General features: G+C 46.9%; 1 protein-coding gene across 8 annotated transcripts in view; it reads right to left on the bottom strand.

The window, feature by feature from the left end:
* C10H8orf33 (chromosome 10 C8orf33 homolog) overlaps positions 1-26,700 on the bottom strand; it is a 75,345-nt gene that overhangs the window by 25,458 nt on the left and 23,187 nt on the right. For 4 of the 8 annotated variants that reach the window (XM_073362918.2, XM_073362916.2, XM_073362917.2 and 1 more), the window contains 3 exons: positions 22,098-22,188; positions 21,830-21,976; positions 11,242-21,662 (listed from right to left, as the gene is read on the bottom strand). In XM_073362918.2, coding sequence (XP_073219019.1) covers positions 21,448-21,662; positions 21,830-21,976; positions 22,098-22,188 — 453 coding nt within the window. In that variant the 3' untranslated portion in view covers positions 11,242-21,447. Of the gene's footprint in view, positions 1-6,502; positions 8,232-11,241; positions 21,663-21,829; positions 21,977-22,097; positions 22,189-26,700 lie in introns of those variants that run through there. The other 4 variants (XR_012161193.2, XM_073362919.2, XR_012161192.2 and 1 more) reach the window with 4 other exon arrangements.

Below are 26,700 nucleotides of genomic sequence, written 5' to 3'. Positions count from 1 at the left end.
CCCAGTCATGGCACAGGACCTCAGTGTGCTAGGCGTTGTACAAAAACACAGAACAGAAAGGTGGCCCCTGCCCCAGAGAGTTTACAATCTAAGATTGGGCTCTTTATTACTCCTCCATCTCCTAAATAGTGAACTGTAGTGGGCAAAACTGCAAGAAGTCCTGCCTCCTGCCTTACCCAAAGGACAAACTACTGAAAGACCTAACTAAAAAAGAGTGGTTGATGTTGCCATCTTCTCCTTGCTTGCAGAGCTGATATGCTAACATCAGCATTGCTGATTGTTGGATGATGTTATAAACTTCTGGGATATACTGGATTCTTACAGGGCCTCATAGATTACATGTTGATTTCATAGCCAAATGGAAGTTAAATCCTGCAAATTTATAAAGACTAATCTGCTATATTACAAATATAGCTGTATTTTAAATGTCACCAACAGCTGAGCTATAGGCCTGGTCCCAGGAGTGAGAAATTTTGGACCTGTAATAAATTATTTCTACTTATGATGAGCTCTGAACCTGCAAAAGATGTTATCATCCTACTGGATCTTCCACTCCTAGGCCTTGCCTTACAGCAAGCAAAAGGGGTGGGGTGTGTGTGTCAGGATGGATTCCTCACCTTAAAATAGAAGCACTAGAGTCCCTTGCTGCAAAATTCAAAGCGATTGGAAGTCATCAGAAGTCAGTTAATAGAAAGCCTACTAGTCTCTTTAAATTTGGGGTGAGTGAAGGAGAGGGGCCCATTCTTGTATCATAAGAAGCAACACTATCAAGTATGTATAATAAATACTTCCTTTCAGTTGTCCACTTGCTGTAATAAATGCCAAACACATATGACTTAGACTTATATTAGCACCATCACCAAAAGCAGTTTCCTGGGTATAGCTTTCTGAGGCCTGCTAAAGGAGACCCACGTTTAGGACAGCCCTAACCCTAACGCTGGAAAAAAGCTACTGGGTTCAGAAGCACTGGCTGTAGGCACGTCCACTGAAAGAAGTGACTTTACCTGACAATCTGACCAAAGGTGAATCCAGTCTGAATAAGAGAATAAATATATATACAGGTCCATATTCTGGTCTCAGTTACACAGCCAGGAAGTTACTATGGATTTACACCACTGATAATTTAATTTTACAGTCAATGATCGACAGCACAGGGTCTAGCTGTAAATACTCTAAGGAGACAGGCTAAGACATGCTTATGCCAAATTTTAATTTGCCCTATCATGCAGCCTTACCCCAATCTACAGCCAAGCAGATTTGGACACAACCCCCATGTTGTCATTAGCTGGGTTACTACACTAGCCTGTCACCCCTGAATGACTAAGTTGGCATGCTTGGTTTTTAAAGCCCTTGGCTATACTGAAGACTTCCTATTTCTGCCTTGCCCTAGTGGGTATGTGCACCCTGACACCTCTCTTCAGAGTACTTTAAGATTAGCAAAAACAACAAGGAGGGGATTAGCAGGGGATCCCACTCTTCCTGGGGGGAGGGAGAGGCATCCTCTGTGCCATCTGTCTCAGTTCATTTCTCTCCACCTTTAAAAAACAACTTGAGAGTCTGACCCTGCTCCAAGAGACTTCAGTGGAGCGGGATTCCCCTTATTTGCATTGCATTTTCATAATATGACTGCTGTTGGTCCCACATTTATGACCTACACCCACCTAAGCCTCCTGCCCCTTATATTTGAGTATTGAATCCCTTCACGTGGTTTTGTGTGTTTGAATTGTAACAAGTGGTTCATGTTACTAGACTGTTCAGCTTCCACAAGTATGGGGAGGAGAGAGATGGTTTGCAAAATAAATGATTAAATTATCTAAAAATCAAGTGTAAAGTTCAATGTAAAGACAATTGGAGATCCCAAGGAAAAATTGATTTTTTTTTTAAGGGGCACCTATCCAATGGTCTGGGTAACTGCCATGAATTACAAAAACAACTCTAGTTCTTTGAGAGTTTGTCTGTATAACAGGATGACTAGCCCTGGTGGAAGATGGAGTAAGAGAAGGTGCAAATTTAACACCATTAATTTGGGTTTGAATAGGGACTGGGAGTGGCTGGCTCACTACAAAAGCAACTTTGCCTCTCCTGGAATTGACACCTCCTCACCAATTATTGGGAATGGACTACATCCACCCTGATTGAATTGGCCCTTTCAACACTGGTTCTCCACTTGTGAGGTAACTCCCTTCTCTTCATGTGTCAGTATAATAATGCCTGCATCTGTAATTTTCACTCCATGCATCTGAAGAAGTGGGTTTTTTACCCATGAAAGCTTATGCCCAAATAAATCTGTTAGTCTTTAAGGTGCCACCAGACTCCTTGTTGTTTTTGTGGATACAGACTAACACGGCTACTCCTTGATACCTGTTATAGTCTTCGCCTTCACAACATCCTCTGGCAAAGAGTTCCATAGGTTGACTGTGCACTGTATGAAGAAATACTTCCTTTTGTTTGTTTTACACCTGCTGCCTATTTAATTTGGTGACCCCTAGTTCTTGTGTTATGAGAAGGAGTAAATAACACTTCTTTATTTACTTTTTCCACACCTGTCATGATTTTATAGACCTCTGTTGTATTACCCCCCATTAGTTCTCTTTTTTCCAAACTGAAAAGTCCCAGTTTTATTAATCTTTCCTCATACGGAAGCTGTTCCATACCCCTAATAATTTTTGTTGCCCTTTTCTGTACCTTTTCCAATTCCAATATATCTTTTTTGAGATGGGGCAGCCAGGTCTGCATGCGGTATTCAAGATGTGGGCGTACCATGGATTTATATAGAGGCAATATGATATTTTCTGTCTTATTCTCTATCCCTTTTTTAATGACTCCTAACATCCCATTTGCTTTTTTGACTGCTGCTGCACACTGAGTGGATGTTTTCACAGAAATCTCCACAATGACTCCCAGATCTCTACCTAGAGTGGTAACAGCTAATTTAGACCCCATTGTTTTATATGTATAGTTGGGATTATGTTTTCCAATGTGCATTACTTTGCATTTATCAACACTGAATTTCATCTGCCGTTTTGTTGCCCAGTCACCCAGTTTTGTGAGATCCCTTTGCAACTCTTCACAGTCTGCTTTGGACTTAAAATATCTTGAGTAGTTTTGTATCATCTGCAAATTTTGCCATCTCACTATTACCCCTTTTTCAAGATCAGTAGTAGAAGATATACTTTAGTCAAACATAAGTTACTGGGCTCCATACAGGGGTAACTGGATGAAATTCTATGGCCTGTGTTATACAAGAGGTCAGACTTGGTCTAATGTTCCCCTCAGACTTTGAAAATCTATGTATCTATGAATGTATCGGTCTAGTTTTACAGAGCAAAACGAGTGTATTTGGAAAATACATACATACTTGGGTTACCAAATGTCAGTTGACCCATAGAACAATAGCAGAAATAAGAAACCGTAACAATCAAGTTTCATAAATACCAAGGAAAGATAATCTATAATCAGAAATTAGATTTTGTATCCAACTCATCAAAAGCGGCTTCAGAGCATCCATAGTAACTATTTTACAAATGGGATAGTCAGTCACTTCAAACTTCTTACAAAACTCACGCTTTAGTAATGAAATGCTCCCCTTAATTTTGTTAGATTTGTTAAATTAGCTTAACTGGATGTTGCAATAACACAATCATATACTTTTACAAGACTTCAATTTTATGATTGTGGCAACTGACCATATTTAAAAATCATTCATTATCAGGTACCAGAAGTGAACAGCAGCTGTTCTTGAAAACTACTAGATTTCTTGGCACCCAGCATAGCACGATATGGGAGAAGGGACAGCTGCAGATATATTAGCTCAATACTTCCACTGGAGGGTCCAAGATTTCCCATTGGAACTTCTATGATCAGCCACATTGGAAGCATGGAAATCTAGCTGGGAAGAGATGCATCCCAGTTCAGCTTGAGGCTCCTTGTCTCTGATGAAATGGCAGCTCAAGACTCTCAGCTGTTTCTAGCTCAGAACTAGAGCAAAGTATGTTTCAAACTGAGTAAACATGGATGTAACGTTTCACTTCAGGTGAATATCTATAGGTTTTATACTGCTGCCATCACTATAGCATCTGAGAGTCTTCCATATAAAATCAACAGCAATAGCAAAGCCCCTAGTGCAGGGGCGGCCAACCTGAGCCTGAGAATTTATCAATGTACACTGCCAAAGAGCCACAGTAATACATCAGCAGCCCGCCGCATCAGCTCCCTCCTCCCGGCTCCCAGCGCCTCCCACCCACCAGCAGCCCTCCTCACACCGCCCAATCAGCTGTTTCGTGGCATGCTAGAGGCTGGGGGCAGGGGCAGCGAGGGCATGGCAGGCTCAGGGGAGGGGGCAGGAAGGGGTGGAGTGGGGGCAGGGCCTGTGGCAGAGCTAGGGGTTGAGCAGTGAGCTCCCCCTGGCACACTGGAAAGTTGGCGCCTGTAGCTCCAGCCCTGGAGTCGGTGCCTACACAAGGAGCCGCATATTAACTTCTGAAGAGCCGCATATGGCTCCGGAGCCACAGGTTGGCCGCCCCTTCCCTAGTGGGCTTCCCCTCTGACTAGATGGCATAGGTACCTGGCAACGTAATACAGCACCTTTCACTCAAAGGTGCTGCTTCAAATCAGTGGTGTCTTAACATTACCATATAAAGGCTGTTGGGCAACCCCTGTGAAATGAATTGGTCTTGGTCCAGTTCCTAATGGATAATGACCCACATCTCAAAAATCACCAGCTCAACTGCCGCTACTGTTGGCACTTTCAGGGCTGAGTGAACCATGGAGACTGAGCCCCAGAGGTGGCCAGCTCAGCAGAAGGTTGCGGCACGTACTGGGGTAAGCGTGCATGCTACCTTCCGAACGGTCTCTGCTCAATGAATAAATGGAAGACTCCAATCCTGTGAGGTCCCAAACCACCTCCTTCCACCAACACTACATTCACTTTGAATTATTATAAGACATTAAAAGGTGAAAACACCCTCAGACTGCTAGTACAGTGGAAGGATCAAAGTGTCTCAGAGCCTCCTGGATCAAGACCCAAAAGTCTTCATCTACAGCTGCACTTTTTGGTGCATCCAAATGGTACATTAATCAAAGCCCTTACACCCCCTTTCTGGGGAGGCTTGAGAATAATAGCCTAACCAATTGGTTACAAAGTGAACACAGATCCAAATCCCTGGATCTTTGGACACTGAAAAAAAATAAAAATAAATCAATCAGTTCTTAAAAGAAGAATTAAAAAAAAAAAAAAAAAGAAAGAAAAGGTAAAAATCCTCTCTGTAAAATCAGGTTGGAAGATAACTTTACATGGTAACAAAAGATGCACAAAACACAGAGGAACCCCCTTAGTTTCAAAGTTACAACAAAACAGGGATAAACCTCCCTCCATCAAAGGGAAAATTCTCAAGTTGAGAAAACCAAGATAAACTAATATGCCTTGCCTGGCTGTACTTACAATTTCTGTAATATGAGAGACTGGTTCAGGATGGTTTGGAGGACATGGATTGATGTCCGGTCCCTCTTAGTCCCAAGAGCAAACGAACACAGAAACAAAGAACCCAAAACAAAGCCTCCCCCGCCCCTCCCCAGATTTGAAAGTATCTTTTGTCCTCATTGGTTCCTTTGGTCAGGTGCCAACCAGGTTATTTGAGCTTCTTAACCCCTTACAGGTAAGGAGGAATTTTAGGCTACCTTATGGTTGTGACAGGGTCTATAAACAAAAACGAATGCCATTATTCCACTGGATGAGCCACAGTACTTCAAATACAGATCTTTGCCATTTTCAGCCTACTGAAGAGAGAATAAAACTAACAGCACCTACACTTCAAAAAAATACATGCCAGGGAGTTTGTTGTTAACCGAGTTATTGGGTCTCTCAACATATGCTGCATGAAATAATCTCACATATGGATATCCTCCACCTCTACCTCCCTTTAGGTAGATTATTTTAATCCATAAATAGCCACTCTGTCAGCTGCTGATGACTGGGAATTTAAAATGGGATTTCTTAGTCAGCTGCTCCGAGTCTAGTTAACTGAAAAGGCAGTATACAGTGGTAACTCATACCAGGGGAAGTTGGGAGCATCTCTTGCTGCTTTGACAAGAAATGGGATATTGACATCAAGTGCCTGTCTGACCCTCTGGGCATCAGGGACTCAGCCTTTAGAATATCTTCCCTTGAGCAAATAATTTCTTATCTCACTAGTGGGGTACTGGCAATGGAAGACAGCTGCTAGCAGAGAGTTAATAGAGTTTTGCAAAACTGCCACAAAACTGTCAGCCCAAGCACAAAAATCTGATTTATTGTGATGAGAGCAATGATTAAAAAAAATAAAGGTATTTAACTTGTCTCCAACCCTTGTAACTTTAGTGCCCTCATGGCCAAGATGGACTCTGCTCTGCAGGTAGCTCTGGCCAAGAGACAGAGCGCGCAGGAATTCAGCAGGAAAAATTCCTTCCACCCCAGGGACACCTGTTCCAACCCCCCCAGAATGAACACACACACCCATAGGAAAAGTACAATGGATATAACAAAGGGAGATATTTATTTACAGAGGGACGAGAGGAAAAAAACAACAAGAGGAAAATGTAGGGGGAGAAGTAGAACAGGGTTGCATCCAAACCAAGGCCCCACAACCCAGTGGTAGCACAGTCTGAAAGGGCAGACGCTGAGCAATGTGTCTGAACACAGAGTTCAGGAGTCCTGAGCAAAGTTCCAGTCCAGTGCTGAGTCTTGGGTGCTCCTGGTCGTCTTTGGCGCCAGTCAACTTTCCCCAACAAACCCCTCCGGTGCCCTCTTCTGCTGCTCTCTGCAAAGCCATACAGGGCGACAATCTCCTCACTTAACTAACTAGCAGCCTCCCTCCTTATTCCCAATGTAGAGTCACAAGCCCCAGTACTCACAGCCCCATGCAGCTCTGGCAGCAGTGATAATGGGTCCAGCTCCGGCCTGTCCTTCTCGGGCAATTCCTCCCTGGCACAGTGCTCCTCCTGGCTCCTGTCCTGGGGTGTCCCCGATCAGCTGCCCTGTCCTTCCCAGGCTTCAGGCAGGTTCTCTCTCCTTCACTTTGTCCAGGGCCTCCCTGCTGCAGCCCTTCTCTCCCTGGGCTCCACAGCCACACCCTCAAGTTTCCCTCCTTTCTCTCACTGCTCCCCCGCCCCACTAGGGAAAAGATTTAAAAGGGCCATGCTCTCTAAACCCCAAGGGGTTACACCCTTAAAAAAATTACTTGCCCAAGGCAAGTTGAATTTTACAAGTCTACAACAGCATTTTTCATATTCTTAGGAGTTAGGAACAACACCAAAATAATATGAATTATCACCCCACATAAGGGCAAATATATATATAAACACTGTCCATCATTCAGTATTATGCTTGCAACAGGCAAGGGTGGGTGTCAGAAGAGCATCTGTACATATTGGACCAGATCCTCAGCTGGTTTAAATGGACACAGATGCATTAAAGTCTAAGGAGTTTTACAGATTTGTACTAGCTGAGGATCTGGCCCATTATTTCTTAAAATAAAAAAAATCCTAGTTACTTATACGCTTAGTACAGTCAAAAATAAGGTGGATTTACCAGGTTCATATACACACAAGTGGGAAATATCTATAGCCCATACACACTACATGGAGCTTAGGGTTGAACTGTTGGATCATGTTGAAATACAGCATAAGCCTGTGTGTGTGTGTGTGTGTGTGTTACATACATACACATCCCCACCCACCGACCCACCATATATATTTCAACAAGACTCAATATATCAACCAAGAGCTCAATGTAGTGCTGACTCTGAAATTCTTGGGTGGCCTTGCTCCATTACCTGAACCCTCTGCTGGCTAGATAGATGCTGGGAATGTCCTGGCCCCTTTCCCATTAGCTCTTTAGTTTCAGACTCTGCATCAGGTGCTTTGTGATGGTGATAGGCTTCTGCCTTTGCTGTTTTCTGCTCATGGTGGGTTTCCCTTTTTCTAGCGTCCACCTCAAACAAGATGCTGGTTAGCCTCTCCAGGGATTTCTCCATCTCTTCTTCGGTGTATTCCAGATGTTTGCCAGCACCACTGGAATAATAGGTGGTTGGCACTGGGGTGCTTCGTGTTTCTGTAACTTTCTTTGCGGCCTCCAAATCTGGGTCACGCTTCCTTAAAATAAGCACCAAGACAAGCAAGAACAGGCACAAGTAGACAACCCACACTTCTTCCATCTCGACACTTAGACACTAGGAAGATAGGTGCCTTAGACAGACCTGAGAGAGAGAGAGAGAGAGATCTGCCAACCAACACAAGGGTTCAATTCACAAGCCTCACTGTTTTCACTGTCAAGGGGGAAAAGGTCTATTACTATGAGGAGGATCAGTAATTAAACCACCCTCTAATTTACCTAGAAAAATGTTCAAAAAAAAATTTAAGCAAAAAAAAAACCCAAATGCATTAAAATGCTTAAAAAGCATTCTTCAGATGAAAATACCAAAGTAAGAAAATAGCATAAGCAGTAAACAGCCAATAAAACAGATATTTTCTTCAAGAGAGGAAAATAAAATGATTTCTTCTACCTTTTGAATAAAACAGCTTCAGTGGAAAGTTACAAGCTTATGCCTGCCAGCTCTTTACAGTCCCAAATCACCAATATTTCTTTTTTTACTGGCTTGAAACTTTTAGTTGCAGTCTCTTGGGGGGGGGGGGGGAATATCTTCAGGGGAAGAGAGTCCCAAAGAATCCTAGGTCAGGAACTTCACAGCTAGTTTCTATGTGAAATTAGGTAGCTCCAAGTCCAATTCCTCCTTGGAGCCTGAATATTAAGTCTTTTCTTTTATTATGTTTAAATCGAGTATTGATTATTTCCTTGGCTGCTGTTTTAATTAAATATCAAGGTTTTCTTTTGTTTGATTTAAAAAAAATTGTAATTCAGGATTCATTTTTAGTTGAAGATATAAAATATTTTCTCCCCCAATGATTGTTAAATGCACTTTTCCCCACCCTCTTTAACACTATTAAAAAAAAGATTAAATGACCAAGGTGAATGATAAACAAACTGTTACTTTAGATAAAGGTTCAGTGGGAGTGACTTCAGGTGGCTTCTCTCTCTGCTGGCCTTGGGGAGAGGCAGTCAAAGCAGATGATGGAAGTGGTTGCTGGGACTCCACAGATAACTCCAGCTGCACCTTTGCAGGGAGCCCAAGATCTCCCGTTGGCTGTTCTTCTATGTCTAGGCACTCGAATGCTCTGCTGTCACACCTGATTACTTCATGCACAACATGGGCAGCCCAGGGACCAATCAGTTCACTCCTTCAACCAATCCCAGGGGGAAGGAGAAGGAGGTGGTTGGCCAATCGGCTCTTAGCATTGGGTATTACAGCCAAAATGGAAACTGATAAAAGGAGCTGTCAGTACTGGGCCAATCAGTGAGTAGGGAAAGCTTGACTGGTGGTGCTGCTCTTTCCAGGGCCTGACTGGAATGGGATTGTGTTTCAGAGCCCTTGCTGTGGGATATTATTACAGATGAGGGTGCCAAGCCAAAAAGGGACAGAGACTGTGCCCAGGTGTTGGCTGCCTCCGCCATCTAACACTCCTCAGCTCAATGACCAGCAAAAACAACTCCAATTTCTTTGTTTCCAACCCACTCCCTGCTTCTTTGTGAAATAACCCTGAGCCGGAAGAGAATTTTGGCCTTCTCCCATCCATTACTGACTCTGCACGATGACAGAGGCTCACCCCAGGGCACCAGCAACCTCAGTTCTGCTATTTCCAACCTTTTGACTCCAACCTTAATATTCTTTTAACATAATTGTTTTGGATGTAATTTACTAGTGTAAAAAAAAACCCTGAAAAAACAAATGCCATCACATGAAACTATATCGATTCCCCCTCCAAACCCAACCCCCCGGGTTCACCCTTTATATCTTCAGCACAGATCTCTACCACCTGAATTAATGCAGTGAATGGTAGCTGTAGTAGGCTGTTACCCTATGTAGACCAGTCACTAGACCGGGGTTTCAAACACGTGGCCTGTGGGCCACATGCAGCCTGCGGGGTTATTTTCTGTGGCCCGCCAGCTCTCCACGGCACCCCCGCCTCCCCAGCATTTACATAGAGTGGCTCCAGCCCGGCGTGCACTGGAGGCAGGGCAGGCTCCCTGCCTGCTCTGTCCCTGCGCTGCTCCAGGAAGCGGCCGGGACCTGGGGGGGTACAGGAGTCTGTGTTGCCCTGGCCGCTCCTCCAGGTACCTCCCCCAAAGCTCCCATTGGCCGGGAACGGGAAACCGCGGCCAATAGGAGCTTCAGGGGAGGTAACTGGAGGCATGGCCAGGGCAACACACAGACCCCTGTGTCCCCCCAGGTTCCGGCCGCTTCCCGGAGCGGCATGGGGGCAGGGGAGGGCGGGGCAGGGCAGGGAGCCTGCCCTGCGCCCAGTGCGTGCCGGGCCAGACCCGCCCCCTGAACCCCTCCTGCAGCCGAACCCCCTGCCCTAAGCCCCCTGCCACACCCCTCCTGCACCCCGACCCCCTGTCCTGAGCCCCCTGCTGCATCCCGCACCCCTCCTGCACCCACTGGGGGCAGGGAGGGGGCGGAGTTAGGGTGGGGATTTCAGGGAAGGGGTTGGAATGGGGGCAGGGAAGGGGTGGCAAGAGGTGGGGCAGGGGTGCGGCCTCACGGAAGGGGTGGAGTGGGGGCAGGGCCAGGGCAGCGGGGGTGGGTGGTGGTCAGTGGTGTGGCCCTCGGGCCAATGTACTAGTCCTCATGTGGCCCTCGTGGTCATTTGAGTTTGAGACCCCTGCACTAGACACACACTTTGCCAATGGATTTCACAGTTATTTGCTGACAACAGAGGAATGTAGAGACTGAGGACTTCTGGATTCAGCTCCAAGTTCTGGAGGAGAGTGTACTCTAATGGTTATAGACCCTTCAGTTTATGTGTCCCTGGCCAGTCTCTACCCACCTCCAGCTCCTTTCCCCCCTCTACCCACAACCTCCTCATTCCCAGATGCCATTCCTCACCCCTCTGTATTCCAATAAAGTATCCTCCTCCTCCTTGCTGCCAGGGCGCCTGCAAGGGTGGACCCTGAGAGCCCAGGAGAGACAGACAATCTCCCTGCTCAGTTCTGGCCCCCAGCACCTCAGTAGCCTCTTGGCAACCAGGAGGAGCAATTGAAAGGAAAGTGCTGCTCAGCTCCTGCAGCCCTAGGATGGAACATGCTCAATCGCTCTGTGGGGATGGAGCATACTTAGTGCAAACAGAAAAAGATGAGGAGTCATGGCACCTTAGAGACTAACAAATTTATTTGGGCATAAGCTTTCATGGGCTAGAACCCACTTCATCAGATACATGGAGTGGAAAAGACAGAAGCAGATATAAATACATGAAAAGATGGGAGTTGCCTTACCAAGTGTGAGGTCAGTCTAACGAGACAATTCAATTAACAGTAGGATACCAAGAGAGGAAAAATAACTTTGAAATGGGCCACTCTCATTACCACTACAAAACAGTTGACAAGAAGGTTGAGTAACAGTAGGGGGAAATTAGGTTTAGGTTTTGTAATGACCCAACCACTCCCAGTCTTTATTCAGGCCTAATGTGATGGTGTCCAATCTACAAATTAATTCCAGTTCTGCGGTTTCACGTTGGAGTCTGTTTTTGAAGTTTTTGTTGTTGAAGAATTGACACTTTTAGGTCTGTTATTGATGGTTTCTAACCTTTCCATAAAACTGTTGTTCTTTGAGATGTGTTGGTCATGTCCATTCCAATGCCGCATGCACCATTGCTGGAAGTTTTTCCCCTATTGGTATCTGTTGGATCGACTCTGGTGCCTCCTGGAGTGGCACCTTCATGGCGTAGTATATAGGCACCTGCCGACCCGCCGCCTCCTCAGTTTCTTCTTGCCAGCAACTCCAACAAAGGTGCAGATGGGTTGGTTGTGGAATGGACATGAGCAACACATCTTGAAGAACAACAGTTAGGAAAGGTTAGTAACCGTCTTTTTTTCTTTGAGTGCTTACTCATGTCTATTCCAATGTAGTTGATTCCCAAGCAATCAGTTAGGTGATAAGATCAGAGTTTCGCTGCGACACAGACCAGAGGACTGCTGTGCCAAAAGCTGCATAATTTCTGGACTGTTGAGTCATGGCATAGCGTGAGGTGAATTGGTGTATGGAAGACCAGGTTGCAACCCGGCAGATAACCAGGATTGGGATTTGAGCCACGAATGCTGCTGAAGAGGCTTGAGATCTTATGTAGTGTGGAGGACACCAAAAATCCAATCCTGGCCTTAAAAAAAGTAAATTTTATTAAAGGCTGTCAAGTGTGGAGGTGACACTTTAGCTAGGTCATAGCACATGCGGATGCAGATGTGATCCAAGAGGAGATTCTCTGTACTGAGACAGGGTTCCCTTCATCCTGTCTGCGATAGCGATGAAAAGCTGGAGTTGTCTTTCAGAACGGCTTGGTCCTTTCTATGTAAAAGGCCAATGGACCTCTAACGTCCAGAGAGTGTAGCAGCCCCTGCTCTTGCCTATTAGTATGAGGCTTGGGATAGAAGACTGGAAGAAAAATGTCCTGGCTACTGTGAAAATGTGAGACCACTTTCAGGAGAAAGGACGGATGTGGTCAAAGTCAGACCTTAAATATATACAGTGGTTCAGAGGGGAGGGCCTGGATTTCTGAGACTCTTCTGGCCTAAATAATGGCTACTAGAAAGACAGTCTTCCTGGATAAGTAGAGCAAGGGGCATGTTGCCACTGGCTTGAACGGTGGTCCCATCAGTCTTGACACTACCCGGTTGAGGTCCCAAGGAGGCAAACGTTGATGCACTTGTAGATACAAACACTCTAATCCCTTCAAGAATTGGGCGCAGATCGGGTTTGAAAATACCGACCGGTCATTCGCCACTGGGTGGAATGCTGAGATTGCAGCAAAGTGAATCCTGATGGATGATACCGCAAGACCTTCCTTTTTCAAGTAGAGCAAGTAATCCAGGACAACGGGCAGTGGGGCCTCCAAAGGTAGGATCTTTCTCCACAGTGACCACAGCGTAAACCGCTTCCACTTAGCCAAATAGGCCATTCTAATTGACGGCTTTCTGCTATCCATAAGAAAAGCACGCACCAATGCTGAGAAACTCTGTTCTGCCTCATTCAGCCATGGTGCTTCTGGGCTGTCAAGTGTAGGGACTTGAGGTTGGGGTGGAGCATATGTCTGTGCTCCTGGGAGTTCAAGTCTGGCAGCACCAGAAGGCTGACTGGCGTGTCTATCGAGTGGGCCAGCAAGGTTGTGAAACAATGCAGGCGCAGCCATGCTGGTGTTATAAGGATTATGTGCACCTCGTCCCTCCTTACCTTAAGCAAGACCCTGTGGATGAGTGGGGGGGTGGGGGGGAAGGTGTAGAGAAACCTCCCTCCCCAGGGAAGGAGAAAGGCACCTGAGAGTGAGCTCAGGCTGTTTCCTAGGTACAGGCAAAACTGGGGACATTTCCTATTGAACCTGGTCGCAAACAGCTCCACCTAGGGAGACCCCCATTTCTGGAAAACTGCATTCAAGATGTCTGGTTGGATGGACCACTCGTGATGATTGGTGAAGAATCTGCTCAGGTGGTCCGCCACCCCGTTCTGAGCACCTGGTAGATAGGAGGCTTCCAGGTGAATGGGGTGAGCAATGCAGTATCCCCATAGAACCAGCACTTCCTGGCACAGGGGAGAGGAGCGAGCCCCCCTTTGTTTGTTTATATAAAACATCATGGTTGGTTATCTGAGGACTGACATGCATTTGCCATGTAGGTTGTGACAGAACACCTGACAGGCTAGGCTCACCACTTTTAGCTCCCAGACATTGATTTGTAAGTCTAATTCCTCTGGCGTCCTGAGGAGTGAGCTCCCCATCCCATGTCCAAGGCATCAGTTACCAGAATCATTGAAGGGGCAGGCATTGTGAAGGGGACTCTGGCACTCACTGTGTCCTGGTCCAGCCACCACTGAGGAGTGAGCGTTACTGCTCGGGGAAGAGTGACCACCTTGTCCAACAGGTGACAGCCTGGTATACATATCAATGCCAGCCATGCTTGAAGAGGCCACAGTCTGAGCTGCGCATGTTGCACCACGTAGGTATAGGAGGCCATATATCCCAGGAACCTCAAGCATCTTCGTGCCATGGTGATGGGAAAAGGACCTCGGGCCGTTTATGATCTCTTTGAAGGCTTGGAAGTGGTTCTTTGGCAAGGAGGCTCTGGCCTGGTTCGAGTCGAGAACTGCTTCTATGAACTCCTTTGTATAGGAGAGAAAGTCGACTTGTGCTTGTTTATCAGCAGCCCCACGTTCCTGAAAGTGGATTGTATGAGGTTCACGTGCCCTTCCACCACGTCTCTGCATTGTCCTCAGGCGCGCCCTCATAAGGACTGCTTAGACCCTGCAGGTTGTTTTGCAGGTGCAGACATGGATGTTGAAGGGGGGTAAGGTGTATGTCTCCTCCTAAAGCCCTTGTTTCTCTGCTGACTGAAGTCCTGCCTCTGCTGTTGAGGCTGGTGGAATCGGCTCATAATGTTTACGAACCAGGGCCAGCATGTGAAGTCCTAACGACTTCAGAGTGGCCCTGGAATCCTTCAGACTATTTAGGCGGGCGTCTGTCTAGTCTGAAAAGAGAGAAGCTCCCTCAAACAGCAGGTCCTAAATTGTTTCCTGGACCTCATGAGGGAGTCCAGAGGACTGGAGCCAAGAGCTCCACCTCATCATGACGGCTGTGGCCATGGCCCAAAAGCCGCCTGGAGGGATGCCTTGGATACAGCCTTACCGTCCTCCACCAAAGCTGCAAACTCTGATCTGGACTCTGTTTATGAGAGTTCCCTGAACTTTAACATGGCAGACCATGAATTAAAATGGTAAGCAACTTAGGAGGGCCTCCTCAGTTGGAGGCTCTGCATAGAGCAGACTTTTCTCCCCAACAGGTCCAGTTTCCTGGCCTCCTTTGCCTTAGGTGAGGGTCCTTGTTGTCCCTCTCTCCCCCACTCATTGGCAGCAGCCACAACTAGGGAACACAATGGGGGATGGGTATAAAGGTACTCATAGAATATCAGGGTTGGAAGGGACCTCAGGAGGTCATCTAGTCCAACCCCCTGCTCAAAGCAGGACCAATCCCCAATTTTTGCCCCAGATCCCTAAATGGCCCCCTCAAGGATTGCACTCACAACCCTGGGTTTAGCAGGCCAATGCTCAAACCACTGAGCTATCCCTCCCCCCTAAAAAGCAGGGCCAAGCCCCAATTTTTGCCCCAGATCCCTAAATGGCCCCCTCAAGGATTAAACTCACAACCCTGGGTTTCGCAGGCCAATGCCCAAACCACTGAGCTTTCCCTTTCTTCCGTTCCACCTGCAAAGCCTTGATGGGCTAGAGAATGACCTCGTTTAAAGGTAGGGCCACTCTGGCTGGACCCGAGTGTGCCAGTATGTCTACAAGCAGAAGAGATAGAGGAGTCAGCCCTGGCACATTCAGGATTTGAGCCACCCGACACAAGAGCTCCTGATGGGCCTTGTAATCATCTTGTGTGGGTGCTATTGACTACCTCATCAGGGGAAGATGAGGAGGAGGCTTGTACTGTCATCTGGGCCTTCATGTCTTTCGTTGCTGGTCACTCCCCCACGGGGGTATCCTGGGTCTCATCCACTTCTGCGCCTGGAACTGAACCTCTCTTCGAAGGGGAAGGTTGAGGTGCCCTTGCCTTCCAGGGTGCCGAGTGGGACCGATCAATGTGGAAGGCTCGGTAGGATCGTGCTGCCCATGGAGTCCACATTGGCCACTGTAGTGGCCTCTGCCACTGCACAGGTGGCCATGTTGGCTGGGTCAACCCCTGGGTCACCGGCACAGGATGCCCAAGGTCTTGCTAGATGTCTGCTCCGTTGCAAGGTATATGACCTTGCCATCGACTTTGAGCTTGAGGACCCACTTCTGGGTGACCACGGAGGTGCCTTACCCACCCGTGCCGTGTGGTGGTATCACGACTGAGGAGCGGTGCCTTGATGAAGATTTGGTCCAGGAATGTGACTGGTGCTTCAATGTGGGATGGTGCCAGGGTCATGACTGTTGTCGGGATTCCAATCGGTGCTGTGATTGCGAGCAGTGCCAGGACTGTGATCGGCCAGGAGTGGAGTCTCTAGAGGATGAGTGAGATACCAGGAAGTGTTTCACCATCATTGAAGGCTTGCCCAAGATGGGTACTTGCATCCATGGGACAATTCCTGCGGTACCAGGCCTACCTCCGATTGGCCTCGTCTCAGAGAAGGTGCTGGAAGGGACTGAAAGCCTTTTGCTGGCTCATATGCCTCTGGCGTAGTTGGCATGGCCAGGGCTGAGTCATCTTTCTGGCTCATCCTAGGTGGGGAATCCATGCGCACTGGACTCGATGGGTCCCTTCCCGGGGTCAGAATCAATGGTGCAGGCTGGTCGTCGCCAGTGTGAGAGTAGCCTGGCACAGGTCTCACTTTGTCTGTCACTTTTCCCAAAGAGGATCGTCCCCGGTCCAACTTCTTTGTCCTTTTGTTCGGCACTGGTGATGAGTATTTGCTTGCAGCGCAAGAGAACAAGAGCGTTCCAGCAACTGTCACAGTCAGAAAGAAGGAACTGAGGAGGCAGCAGGTTGGCAGGTGCCTATGTACCAGAATTGACCCGACAGAAACCACCAGCAGGAAAAATTTCCGGGGATGGTGCACGCAACACATGCACCCCTATATTGGAATCGACATGAGCAAGCACTCAAAGAAAAACCTCAGATTTAGCTATTAAACTCTAACAAGTGTCCACTGAGTCTGAGCAAACTGAGATTTATCAAAGGTTTATAACTTGGCCAAATTTAGTCAGATATTCACAGGGATGTCAAAACACACGTTCCTGATACAAGGGCCAAGCTCCTGCCCCATTCCCAATGAAATTTCAAGTCCCCGCTCCACAACATGGGGACACTAGAGCGTCTCAATGAAATGGATGTAAGATTTTCTTTTTTCCAGCACAAGCAAATGGCGTATTTTCCCCAACCTCATTCTTAGAAATGGCCACTCACTTTTAACTAAAATTTAAAAAAAATTAAATTAAAATAAAAAAAAATTGCAGCCTGAGGCAAACAGCTGGCATGGAAAATTTCTGCCCAAATAGCTGGAAATTTGGCAACGTTATGAGTAAGGCTAAGTTTTTGTCGGGGTATTTTTAGTAAAAGTCAAGGACAGGTCATGGGCAATAAAGAAAAATTCACAGAAGCCCGTGACCTGTCCCTGACTTTTACTAAAAATATCCATGATAAAATGGGAAGGGGCTGGGCAGCTGCGGGGCCCCCACCACCTGTGGGGGCTCAGAGCTCCAGGGTTTCCCTGTCTCCACAGTAGCGGGGAGCTGCAGGGATCCCTCTGCCTCCCCCCCCCCCATGGTGGGGGCCAGGGAGCTCTGGGGGTCCCTCTGCCCCGCTGGGGTGGCCAGGGAGCTCTTGGGGTCCACCTGCCCTGCCGATCCCCCTGTCCTGCTGCAGCTGGCGGGGAGCTGCAGGAATCCCCCTGCTGCCACGGTGGCCGAGGAGCTGCAGGGGTCCCCATGTCACCGGTAGCAGCTGGGAACTTCAGGGTACCCCTCCTGCCCACAGTGGCCGGGAGCTCCCTGCCGCTGAGGAGGCGACAGGACCCTGCAGCTCCCAGCCCCTGGGGCTGAAGTTACGGAAGCCTTTGGAAGTCAGATTCCCTGACTTCTGTGATCTCTGGCTCAAAATTGTAGGCTTTGTTAATGAGCAACCAAAAACACATCTTATAATGGAAAGTGGCAGACAATCTTAACTGCAGGCAGTGCTATCAGCTCTGCCTATAATGAAGATCAGCCTCAACTTTTTCTAGTCTATCATCTGTCCCTTTGATCTATTCAAAGGAAATAAAGTCCCCAATTCGGCAAATCACTTTAGCATGTGCTTGACAGCTATGTGAATAGGGACCACTCACATGCTGAAAGTACTTTGGTGAATCAGGGCCTTAAATTTGCACAATGCCACTTTGGGCTCTAACAGGAAACCCTCTCTCTCCAGTGGGTCACACTGCATATTCATCAGTGGGTACTACTGAATTTTAATTCTCTACCCTCTTCAACACCCTCACTTTCCCACAACTATAAGATGCATCATTATAAGAGGAGTTAGCAGCACTCATTCAAAACAATTGCCTCAAGTAAAAATATACAGCTCGGGTTAATCCACTCTCTAGGCAGTCCAACAGCAATTAGCAGTATAAATGAATCCATTCCATTAATTAATGACATTTCTTTCAAACAATCCAGCTTGGTGAGCAGTTGGATCATTATTGCCTGGTAAGAGTTTTGAAAAGTAAAAATTAAATTATCATAAAATAATCCACAGAATTTTCTTTTAGAAATTGCTAACACCAAATCAGAGGAGCACAAAGACTTCAAAATGCAACTTTCCTCCATCTGACTGCCGTATCATAAGGAGGGACCCACCGCACTCTGATTGCCATACTTGATTCCCACAGGAAAAGGGGTTGACAAGCAACCGACCCCCCACTCCCCCGACCTTCCAGCCTTCTTGCTTCCACAACCCACTCTCTTCCTCACCTGAATGATAATTCTTAGGGCCCAGACACTTCAGTGCTATGCTGCAGTATGTGACTGCCCATCCGCAGACTAAATTTCACTGGAACAATGCTTTAGGAGTTGGAGCACCTCAATTTTGCACAATTCACTTGTAGAGGCAGCCTACACACCAGGAAGCAACACAGGCAGTACGAGCTGAAAGTTCCCCAGTAAGGAAATGGTTGGGGTGTTACAGCAGAAGGCTGGTTAGATCGTTATAAGAAAACCAGAACAAACGCCTACTTTCAGTGTAACTCGGCCAGCACTATAAAACCAGACTATCTAGTCAGCCTGTGCTACAAGACTTTCATTAACACTCAGCCAAGTACAAAAGCAACTCCTTTGTGAGATGTCCATGATCCCTACCACGCCAAGCCAACTGCCCAAGCAAGCCTACAGATGTGGCCACAAAAGGCCCAGCAATGCAAGGCTACAAAGAATCATATATAAATGCAAAGGGTGGAAGGTATCCAAGAGATGCTCATAATTTACAGGGATAGTCACATAATCTAGGCCCCATATTTTTACAAACGGTGACAAGGAAAGTCCCCCAAATTCCAAATAGATAACAAAATTTTAAATTAAAAGCCACTGTGTCTTTGCTATGAAACAACATTTTTGTGGAACCCACAGCATCTGGTTTGTGCGGTTTCAACCAAAAACAGTCAAGAGATACATTAACAACTGATAATGGTCCAGAGATGTTTCAAGCATGAGAAAGCAACAACGGTGGAGTTAAAAACTGCTGTAAGCTCGCTTCTTATACAGCGATTATTTATTAACTAACTTTCAACAAGTCTTTGAAATAGGCAAGCAGTATCCCCATTTTACAGTTGGAATGACTTGCTCAGGGACACAGTGCGTCTGTGGAAGAGCCATCAACTGAACACAGCCTATTCCCATTCTTGTGATCAGTCAACTTTCCAATTTACAAAGGTAAGGTATTGTTGCCTGGGACTGTAATGTACCCCTTTACTGAACAGCTGCACTCTAGATCTTCCCATGCTGCAGCACAAGGAAATGAATATGGGAATATGGCTTTATAGACCAGCTTTATACAGGTCCAAAGCACAGACCTGTAAAAGCCCACAGAATAGCTCTCCCAAGTTTTGGAAGAAGTTTTCATGTCCCCTGCCACCTTTGGAGATAACAGGATTTTATGGTAAACTGCTATATTAATTCCAGCTTCTTTGGAAGCAAGACAAAAAAGACAAAATTTGCCTAATGGAGACCACAAAACTAGTGAGGATAAAAGACTGTCATAATTCTACAGCAATGGAAAAAATTATTGCAGTGTCTTTGTAAACTGCATCAAAATGCTAGAACTTTGGGAGTGACATAGCTTTTTCATGTTTAATATAAAAACTTTTTATACCCACAAGGAGTTTCAATCCTACTTTGTTACTCTGTTCCATACAGCCAGCATGAGAGCTGCACTTCGCATACAACAGAAGAATTGCCTTCAAAGTGCTAAGCTATCACCCTTCTCTTCATCTTTACTTATCCCTTTTCTGACCATATATCTTCTCCTTACCAAATTTGTTTCCAAGCTCTAGATGTTCCTCAGGGGTGCAGCCATAAATATATATATATTTTAAAGATTTTAAAAAATATATGCACACCCCAGGAGGCAATTTATTATACCTGAGTCAAGGATGAAATAAGTTCCTTGTTATGTTCAGCAACAGTTTTTTGAAGTCCTCTCCAGCAAATATTCTTGCTCTCAGTACATTCAAGAATCCGCTTGTACAGCCGTTTGTTCTGACGATTTACTGGGCCACAAAAAGGGAGGAAAAGAAGATTCAAGCGGAGCTCTTCAGGGACAAGTGATGTCAGGTCTCTATTTAAAACATGGCCTGTTCCTTCAGATTTTCAAACTCCCTCACTAGGGAGGATGCTCTGCATGCACACAGCATAGCATACACATAGGCACATTAACTGAAGTATCATCAAGACTTTGGAAACAGACTCATTTAATTGTCCAAAAAATAAAAATATTCACTGATTGGATATTGATCATATAAATATTTTTATTTCAGTAAGTCCTCTGCTGGGCTCTCCCACTTTATTTCACCTCCACCCAAGGCTTGGCATGGAGCTGACTCACCCTTCTGGTGAAAGAAAGCTAGGTATGGTCAGTCATTACTGTTCATTAGTTGGCTGCTCAAGAGCAAAGCTTCTTTTTCCAAGATTGACTGTGCTTCCTTCACAGAGCTCCCACCAACTGGCCCAGAGAGCAAGGGACTGCGGCTCAAACTAAAATCCTTTCTTGTCTGGTGGTAGTTGGTGCTGTCCCTATACCACTTTGTTGGTTTAAGTTAATCTGTAGACCTTCATCATAGAATTCTCCTCTCAGACTACACTCTGAATGGCCAGTAGCCTGTGATTCACATACTCTCTCTCTCTCTCTCTCTGAGTGATGCTGAATCTTTGCACACTGCAGAGGATGGGGATACCAGTACTGACCAGGACCTGTGAAACCATCATAACTGGTTTGTGCTATTTAAAAAAAAAGGGGGGGGAGAATCTCCCCTTTACAAAAAGATTATCCCATGGAATTGCCATGAAGATAAAAGAAATGCAAAGTCCAACTCATTCCATACTGATAATTTGCAAAGGCACCTCCTAAAGGTGTGTATGAGGAAAGGAGCCAGCCCACAGACTGAGTCTGTGGAGTTGTATGCATTATAGGTAGAGCTGTTACATACACTTGATCTAAGGCACTTAGTCTCTTTTCACTATGAACCTATGCATGTTTCCCACAACATGATCCTTTTTCCCTGCTCAGCATCCTTTCACCCCCTAAGATTATACAGGTTTTGGCAACATTTTCAGCCATGAAACAAAAACAATAAATGTTCAACGGACTTTCCTAAAAAAAGTTAAAGCGGAATTCCTCTTGGGAAGTTGGGATCATGAACAAGTTTGTGCCAGACACCTGTGGTGACTCAGAATGGCTGGGAGGATGAAAAGGGGATCCTGCAGAACTTGGGCTTTTCCTGGACGCCTCTGAACGCTTCCTGAAGACCTGGCTGCTCTTTCTGCGGGCATTCTCCCTCACCTCCACGACCTGAGCAGACTTCGCAGCTTACAGAGTGGAAGAGAAAGACAGAAAGAAAAACCATTAAGGCTTCTCATGCACCAGAATTCCATTCTCTAGGGCTACATGGACAATGGAGGGATTAGTATTCCTGCTCCCTTTTTTCAGGCATCGTTTCCCATCCTGGACCCTTATGTAGGTCTGCCTCTCATACCTGCCTGCATGAGCTTCAGTTGTTTCTGTCTCTCCTCCTCCATCTTCTTCTTGTAATCTCCAAACATGGCTCGCATGACCTGACACTTCTTTGCCAGCACAGCCTTGTCACTGCGGAGTGTCTTGATGGCACAGAGAGCTTCTTCAGCTGAATCATTGGAAAGGAGAGACATGTGCACACAGAATATAACTCTCTCCCTTTGCTCTTTCCCTGCATCACTGCTTCTGCCTCCCTTCCCTTCCAACAAGACACTCTCTGGCTTACTCACCCTGTTTTGGAGTGGATTTTTGTGTCTTCAGGCCAAGTTCCAGCTGTTCCACACACCAATCCACTTCCTTCCACAGCTGTTTAACTGACTGCTACATAAAACAGAACACAGAGAGGGGAGGAAATGAAATTGCCCCAAAACTAAAACTGCATCTGTTAGTCAGCAAGGAAAATCAAGGATCTACAGATTTAGGAGTTGAATGTTCATGTTTTCACACCCTCAGAGCTGGTTTCACTTCATATTCCTGAAGCCACTTTATGTCCAGCACCTTCCACCTGATGATCTCAAGCCTTTGCACAAACAGTACTGAAGCCTCCCAACACCTGTATGTGGAAGGTTTGCTTGCCTATGTTTGTCCAGCACTATGGGAGCCTTTGGTCTGACAGCAGTTATACAAACATAAAATAAGTCATTTTCCAGTGGGGAAAACTAAGGAAGAGAGAGGTGAAGTGACCTTCCCAAGGTTGCACAGTGAGTGAGTTACAAAACCCAGAAGAGAATCTAGTGGCCTGTCTCCTATTGCCCTACCCTCCCAGGGATGTGCAAGTGTTAGCTAGTTAATGTCTGTGAAAACAGAAGGAGCTATCCAAACACTAAGGCCTGGTCTACACTACAAGTTTAGGTCGAATTTAGCAGCATTATCTCGATTTAACCTTGCACCCGTCCCACACGACAAAGCCCTTTTTTCCGACTTAAAGGGCTCTTAAAATCTATTTCTTTAATCCACCCCCGACGAGGGGATTAGCGCTGAAATCTGCCTTGCCGGGTCAAATTTGGGGTACTGTGGATGCATTTCGACGGTATTGGCCTCTGGGAGCTATCCCAGAGTGCTCAGTTGTGACCGCTCTGGACAGCGCTCTCAATTCAGATGCACTGGCCAGGTATACAGGAAAAGGCCCGCGAACTTTTGAATTTAATTTCCTGTTTGGCCAGCGAGGCGAGCTCACCTGCACAGGTCACCATGCAGAGCTCATCATCACAGGAGACCATGCAGTCCCAGAATCGCCGAAGAGCTCCAGCATGGACCGAAAGGGAGGTACGGGATCTGATTGCTGTATAGGGAGACGAATCCGTGCTGGCAGAACTCCGCTCGAAAAGAAGAAATGCCAAAATATTTGAAAAAATCTCCAATGGCATGAAGGACAGAGGCTATAACAGGGACCTGCAGCAGTGCCACGTGAAAATTAAGCTCAGGCAAGCCTACCAAAAAAACCAGAGGCAAACGGCTGCTCCAGTTCAGAGCCCCAGACATGCCGCTTCTATGATGAGCTGCATGCCATTCTAGGGGGTGCAGCCACCACTACCCCAACCCTGTGCTTTGACTCCATCCAAGGAGTGGGAGGCAACCTGGAAGCAGGTTTTGGGGGTGAAGAAGATGATGATGATGAGGAGGAGGTTGTAGATAGCTCACAGCAAGGAAGCGGAGAAACTGGTTTCCCCAACAGCCAGGATCTGTTTATCACCCTGGACCCAGTACCCCCCCGAACCCACCCAAGGTGGGCTCCCAGACCCTGAAGATGGAGAAGGGACCTCTAGTGAGTACACCTTTGTAAATATTATACATGGTTTAAAAGCAAGCGTGTTTAATGATTAATTTGCCTTGGCATTCACGGCCAGTACAGCTACTGGAAAAATCTGTTAACGTGTCTGGGGATGGAGCGGAAATCCTCCAGGGTCATCTCCATAAAGCTTTCCTGGATGTACTCCCAAAGCCTTTGCAAAAGGTTTCTGGGGAGGGCAGCCTTATCCTGTCCTCCATGGTAGGACACTTTACCATGCCAGGCCAGTGCATGTAGTCGGGAATCATTGCAGAACAAAGCATGGCAGCATATGGCCCTGGTGTTTGCTGGCCTTCAAACAACATCCATTCTTTATCTCTCTGTGTTACCCTCAGGAGAGTGATATCATTCATGGTCACCTGGTTGAAACAGCGTGGTTTTAGTAAGGGGACATTCAGAGGTGCCCATTCCTGCTGGGCTGTTTGCCTGTGGCTGCACAGAAATCTTCCCCGCTGTTAGCCATGCGGTGGGGGGAGGGGGTGAAGCCATCATCCCACAGAATTGGGTGTGTGTGGGGGAGGGGGCTGGGGGGGCGGTTAGTTGGGTTTCTGCTGCACGTGAACCTGAAAACCACAGCCCTCCTTTTAAATTGCCAACCCATTTTTAATGGGCAACCCAACGGCTACTTCGTATGGGAAATGAGGGTGCTGGTGTTTGAAACCATTCCCACGTTATGAAGCTTAAAGAAACCAAAAGACTGTGGCTTACCATGGTTGCCTGCAAGCCGAATTCTGCTGCCCAGCCCTGTGTGAGTGATCTCTCACACCAAACCAGCATACCCTCAATAAGAGGCAAAATGCGACCTTGTAATGAAAGCACATGTGCTATGTAATGTTAACAGCAAGGTTTACCGTGAAAGAGTGTTCTATAAAATGTGTCTTTTTAACTACCACTCTCCCCACCTTTTTCCCCTCCACCAGCTGCATATGTTTCTCCTTCCCAGAGGCTAGTGAAGATTAGAAGGCAAAAAAAAACAAACCACTCGTGATTAGATGTTCTCTGACCTCATGCTGTCCTCCCACACTGACAGAGCACAGCAAAATATGTGGAGGCAGACAATCTCAGAGTGCTGGAAAACACAATATGACTGCGAGGAGAGGTGGTGGGCTGAACATGGTAGGTGGCGTCAGCTTGCTGAAAGAAGGCAGGAGTCAATGCTCAGGCTGCTGGAGGATCAAACTCATGCTCCAGTGTATGGTTGAGCTGCAGGAAAGGCAGCAGGAGCACAGACCACCGCTACAGCCCCTGTGTAACCAACCGCCCTCCTCCCCAAGTTCCATAGCCTCTTCACACAGACGCCTAAGAATGCGGAGGGGGGGTTCCAGCCACTCCACCCCAGAGGATTGCCCAAGCAACAGAAGGCTGGCATTCAATAAAAGCTTTAAAGTGCTATGTGGCCTTGTCCTTCACTCCTCCACCACCCCACCCGGTGCTTCCCTCCTCCACCACCTCCCCGGGCTACCTTGGCAGTTATCTCCCTATTTGTGTGATGAATAAATAAAGAATGCATGAATGTGAAGCAACAATGACTTTATTGCATCTGCAAGCGGTGATCGAAGGGGGGAGGGGAGGGTGCTTAGCTTACGGGAAAGTAGAGTGAATCCGGGGGGAGGGGGGGAGAAGGGGGGTTTCCATCAAGGAGAAACAAAACAGAACTTTCACACTGTAGCCTGGCCATTCCTGAAACTGGTTTTCAAAGCTTCTCTGATGTGCACTGCGCCCTCCTGTACTCTTCTAACCGCCCTGGTGTCTGGCTACACGTAACCAGCGGCCAGGCGATTTGCCTCAACCTCCTACCCCGCCATAAACGTCTCCCCCTTATTCTCACAGATATTGTTGAGCACACAGCAAGCAGTAATAACAATGGGAATATTGGTTTCGCTGAAGTCTAACCGAGTCAGTAAACTGTGCCAGCGCGCTTTTAAATGTCCAAATGCACATTCTACCACCATTCTGCACTTGCTCAGCCTATAGTTGAACAGATCCTGACTACTGTCCAGGGTGCCTGTGTATGGCTTCATGAGCCATGGCATTAAGGGGTAGGCTGGGTCCCCAAGGATAACTATAGGCATTTCAACATCCCCAACGGTTATTTTCTGGTCTGGAAAGTAAGTCCCTTGCTGCAGCTGTTCAAACAGACCAGAGTTCCTGAAGATGCGAGCGTCATGTACCTTTCCCGGCCATCCCACACTGATGTTGGTGAAATGTCCCTTGTGATCCACCAGTGCTTGCAGCACCATTGAAAAGTACCCCTTTCGGTTTATGTACTTGCTGCTCCGGTGCCAAGATAGGGATATGAGTTCCGTCTATGGCCCCACCACAGTTAGGGAATCCCATTGCAGCAAAACCATCCACTATGACCTGCACATTTCCCAGACTCACTACCCTTGATAGCAGCAGCTCAGTGATAGCGTTGGCTACTTGCATCACAGCAGCCCCCACAGTAGATTTGCCCACTCCAAATTGATTCCCGACTGACTGGTAGCTGTCTGGCGTTGCAAGCTTCCACAGGGCTATCGCGACTCGCTTGTGAACTGTGAGGGCTGCTCTCATCTTGGTATTCTTGCGCTTCAGGGCAGGGGTAAGCAAGTCACAAAGTTCCATGAAAGTGGCCTTATGCACGCGAAAGTTTTACAGCCACTGGGAATAGTCCCAGACCTGCAACACTATGCGGTCCTACCTATCTGTGCTTGTTTCCCGGGCCCAGAATTGGCGTTCCATGCCATGAACCTGCCCAATTGTCACCATGATGTGCACATTGCAGGGGCCCGTACTTTGTGAAAAGTCTATGTCCATGTCCTCATCACTCTCATCACCGCGCTGCAGTCGCCTCCTCCTTGCCTGGTTTCGCTTTTCTTGCAGGTTATGTTTCTGCATATCCTGCTGGATAACGCATGCGGTGTTTATAGTGCTCATAATTGCTGCAGTGATCTGAGCGGGCTCCATGTTCCCAGTGCTATGGCGTATGCGCTAAAAAAAGGCGCAAAATGATTGTCTGCCGTTGCTCTGACAGAGGGAGGGGCGACTGACAACATGGCTTACAG

The sequence above is a fragment of the Lepidochelys kempii genome, chromosome 10 (assembly GCF_965140285.1).
Source record: "Lepidochelys kempii isolate rLepKem1 chromosome 10, rLepKem1.hap1, whole genome shotgun sequence".
Lineage (NCBI taxonomy): Eukaryota > Metazoa > Chordata > Testudines > Cheloniidae > Lepidochelys > Lepidochelys kempii.
The sequence above is the reverse complement of the archived record's forward strand: the minus strand, read 5'-3'. Positions and strand labels throughout refer to the sequence as shown.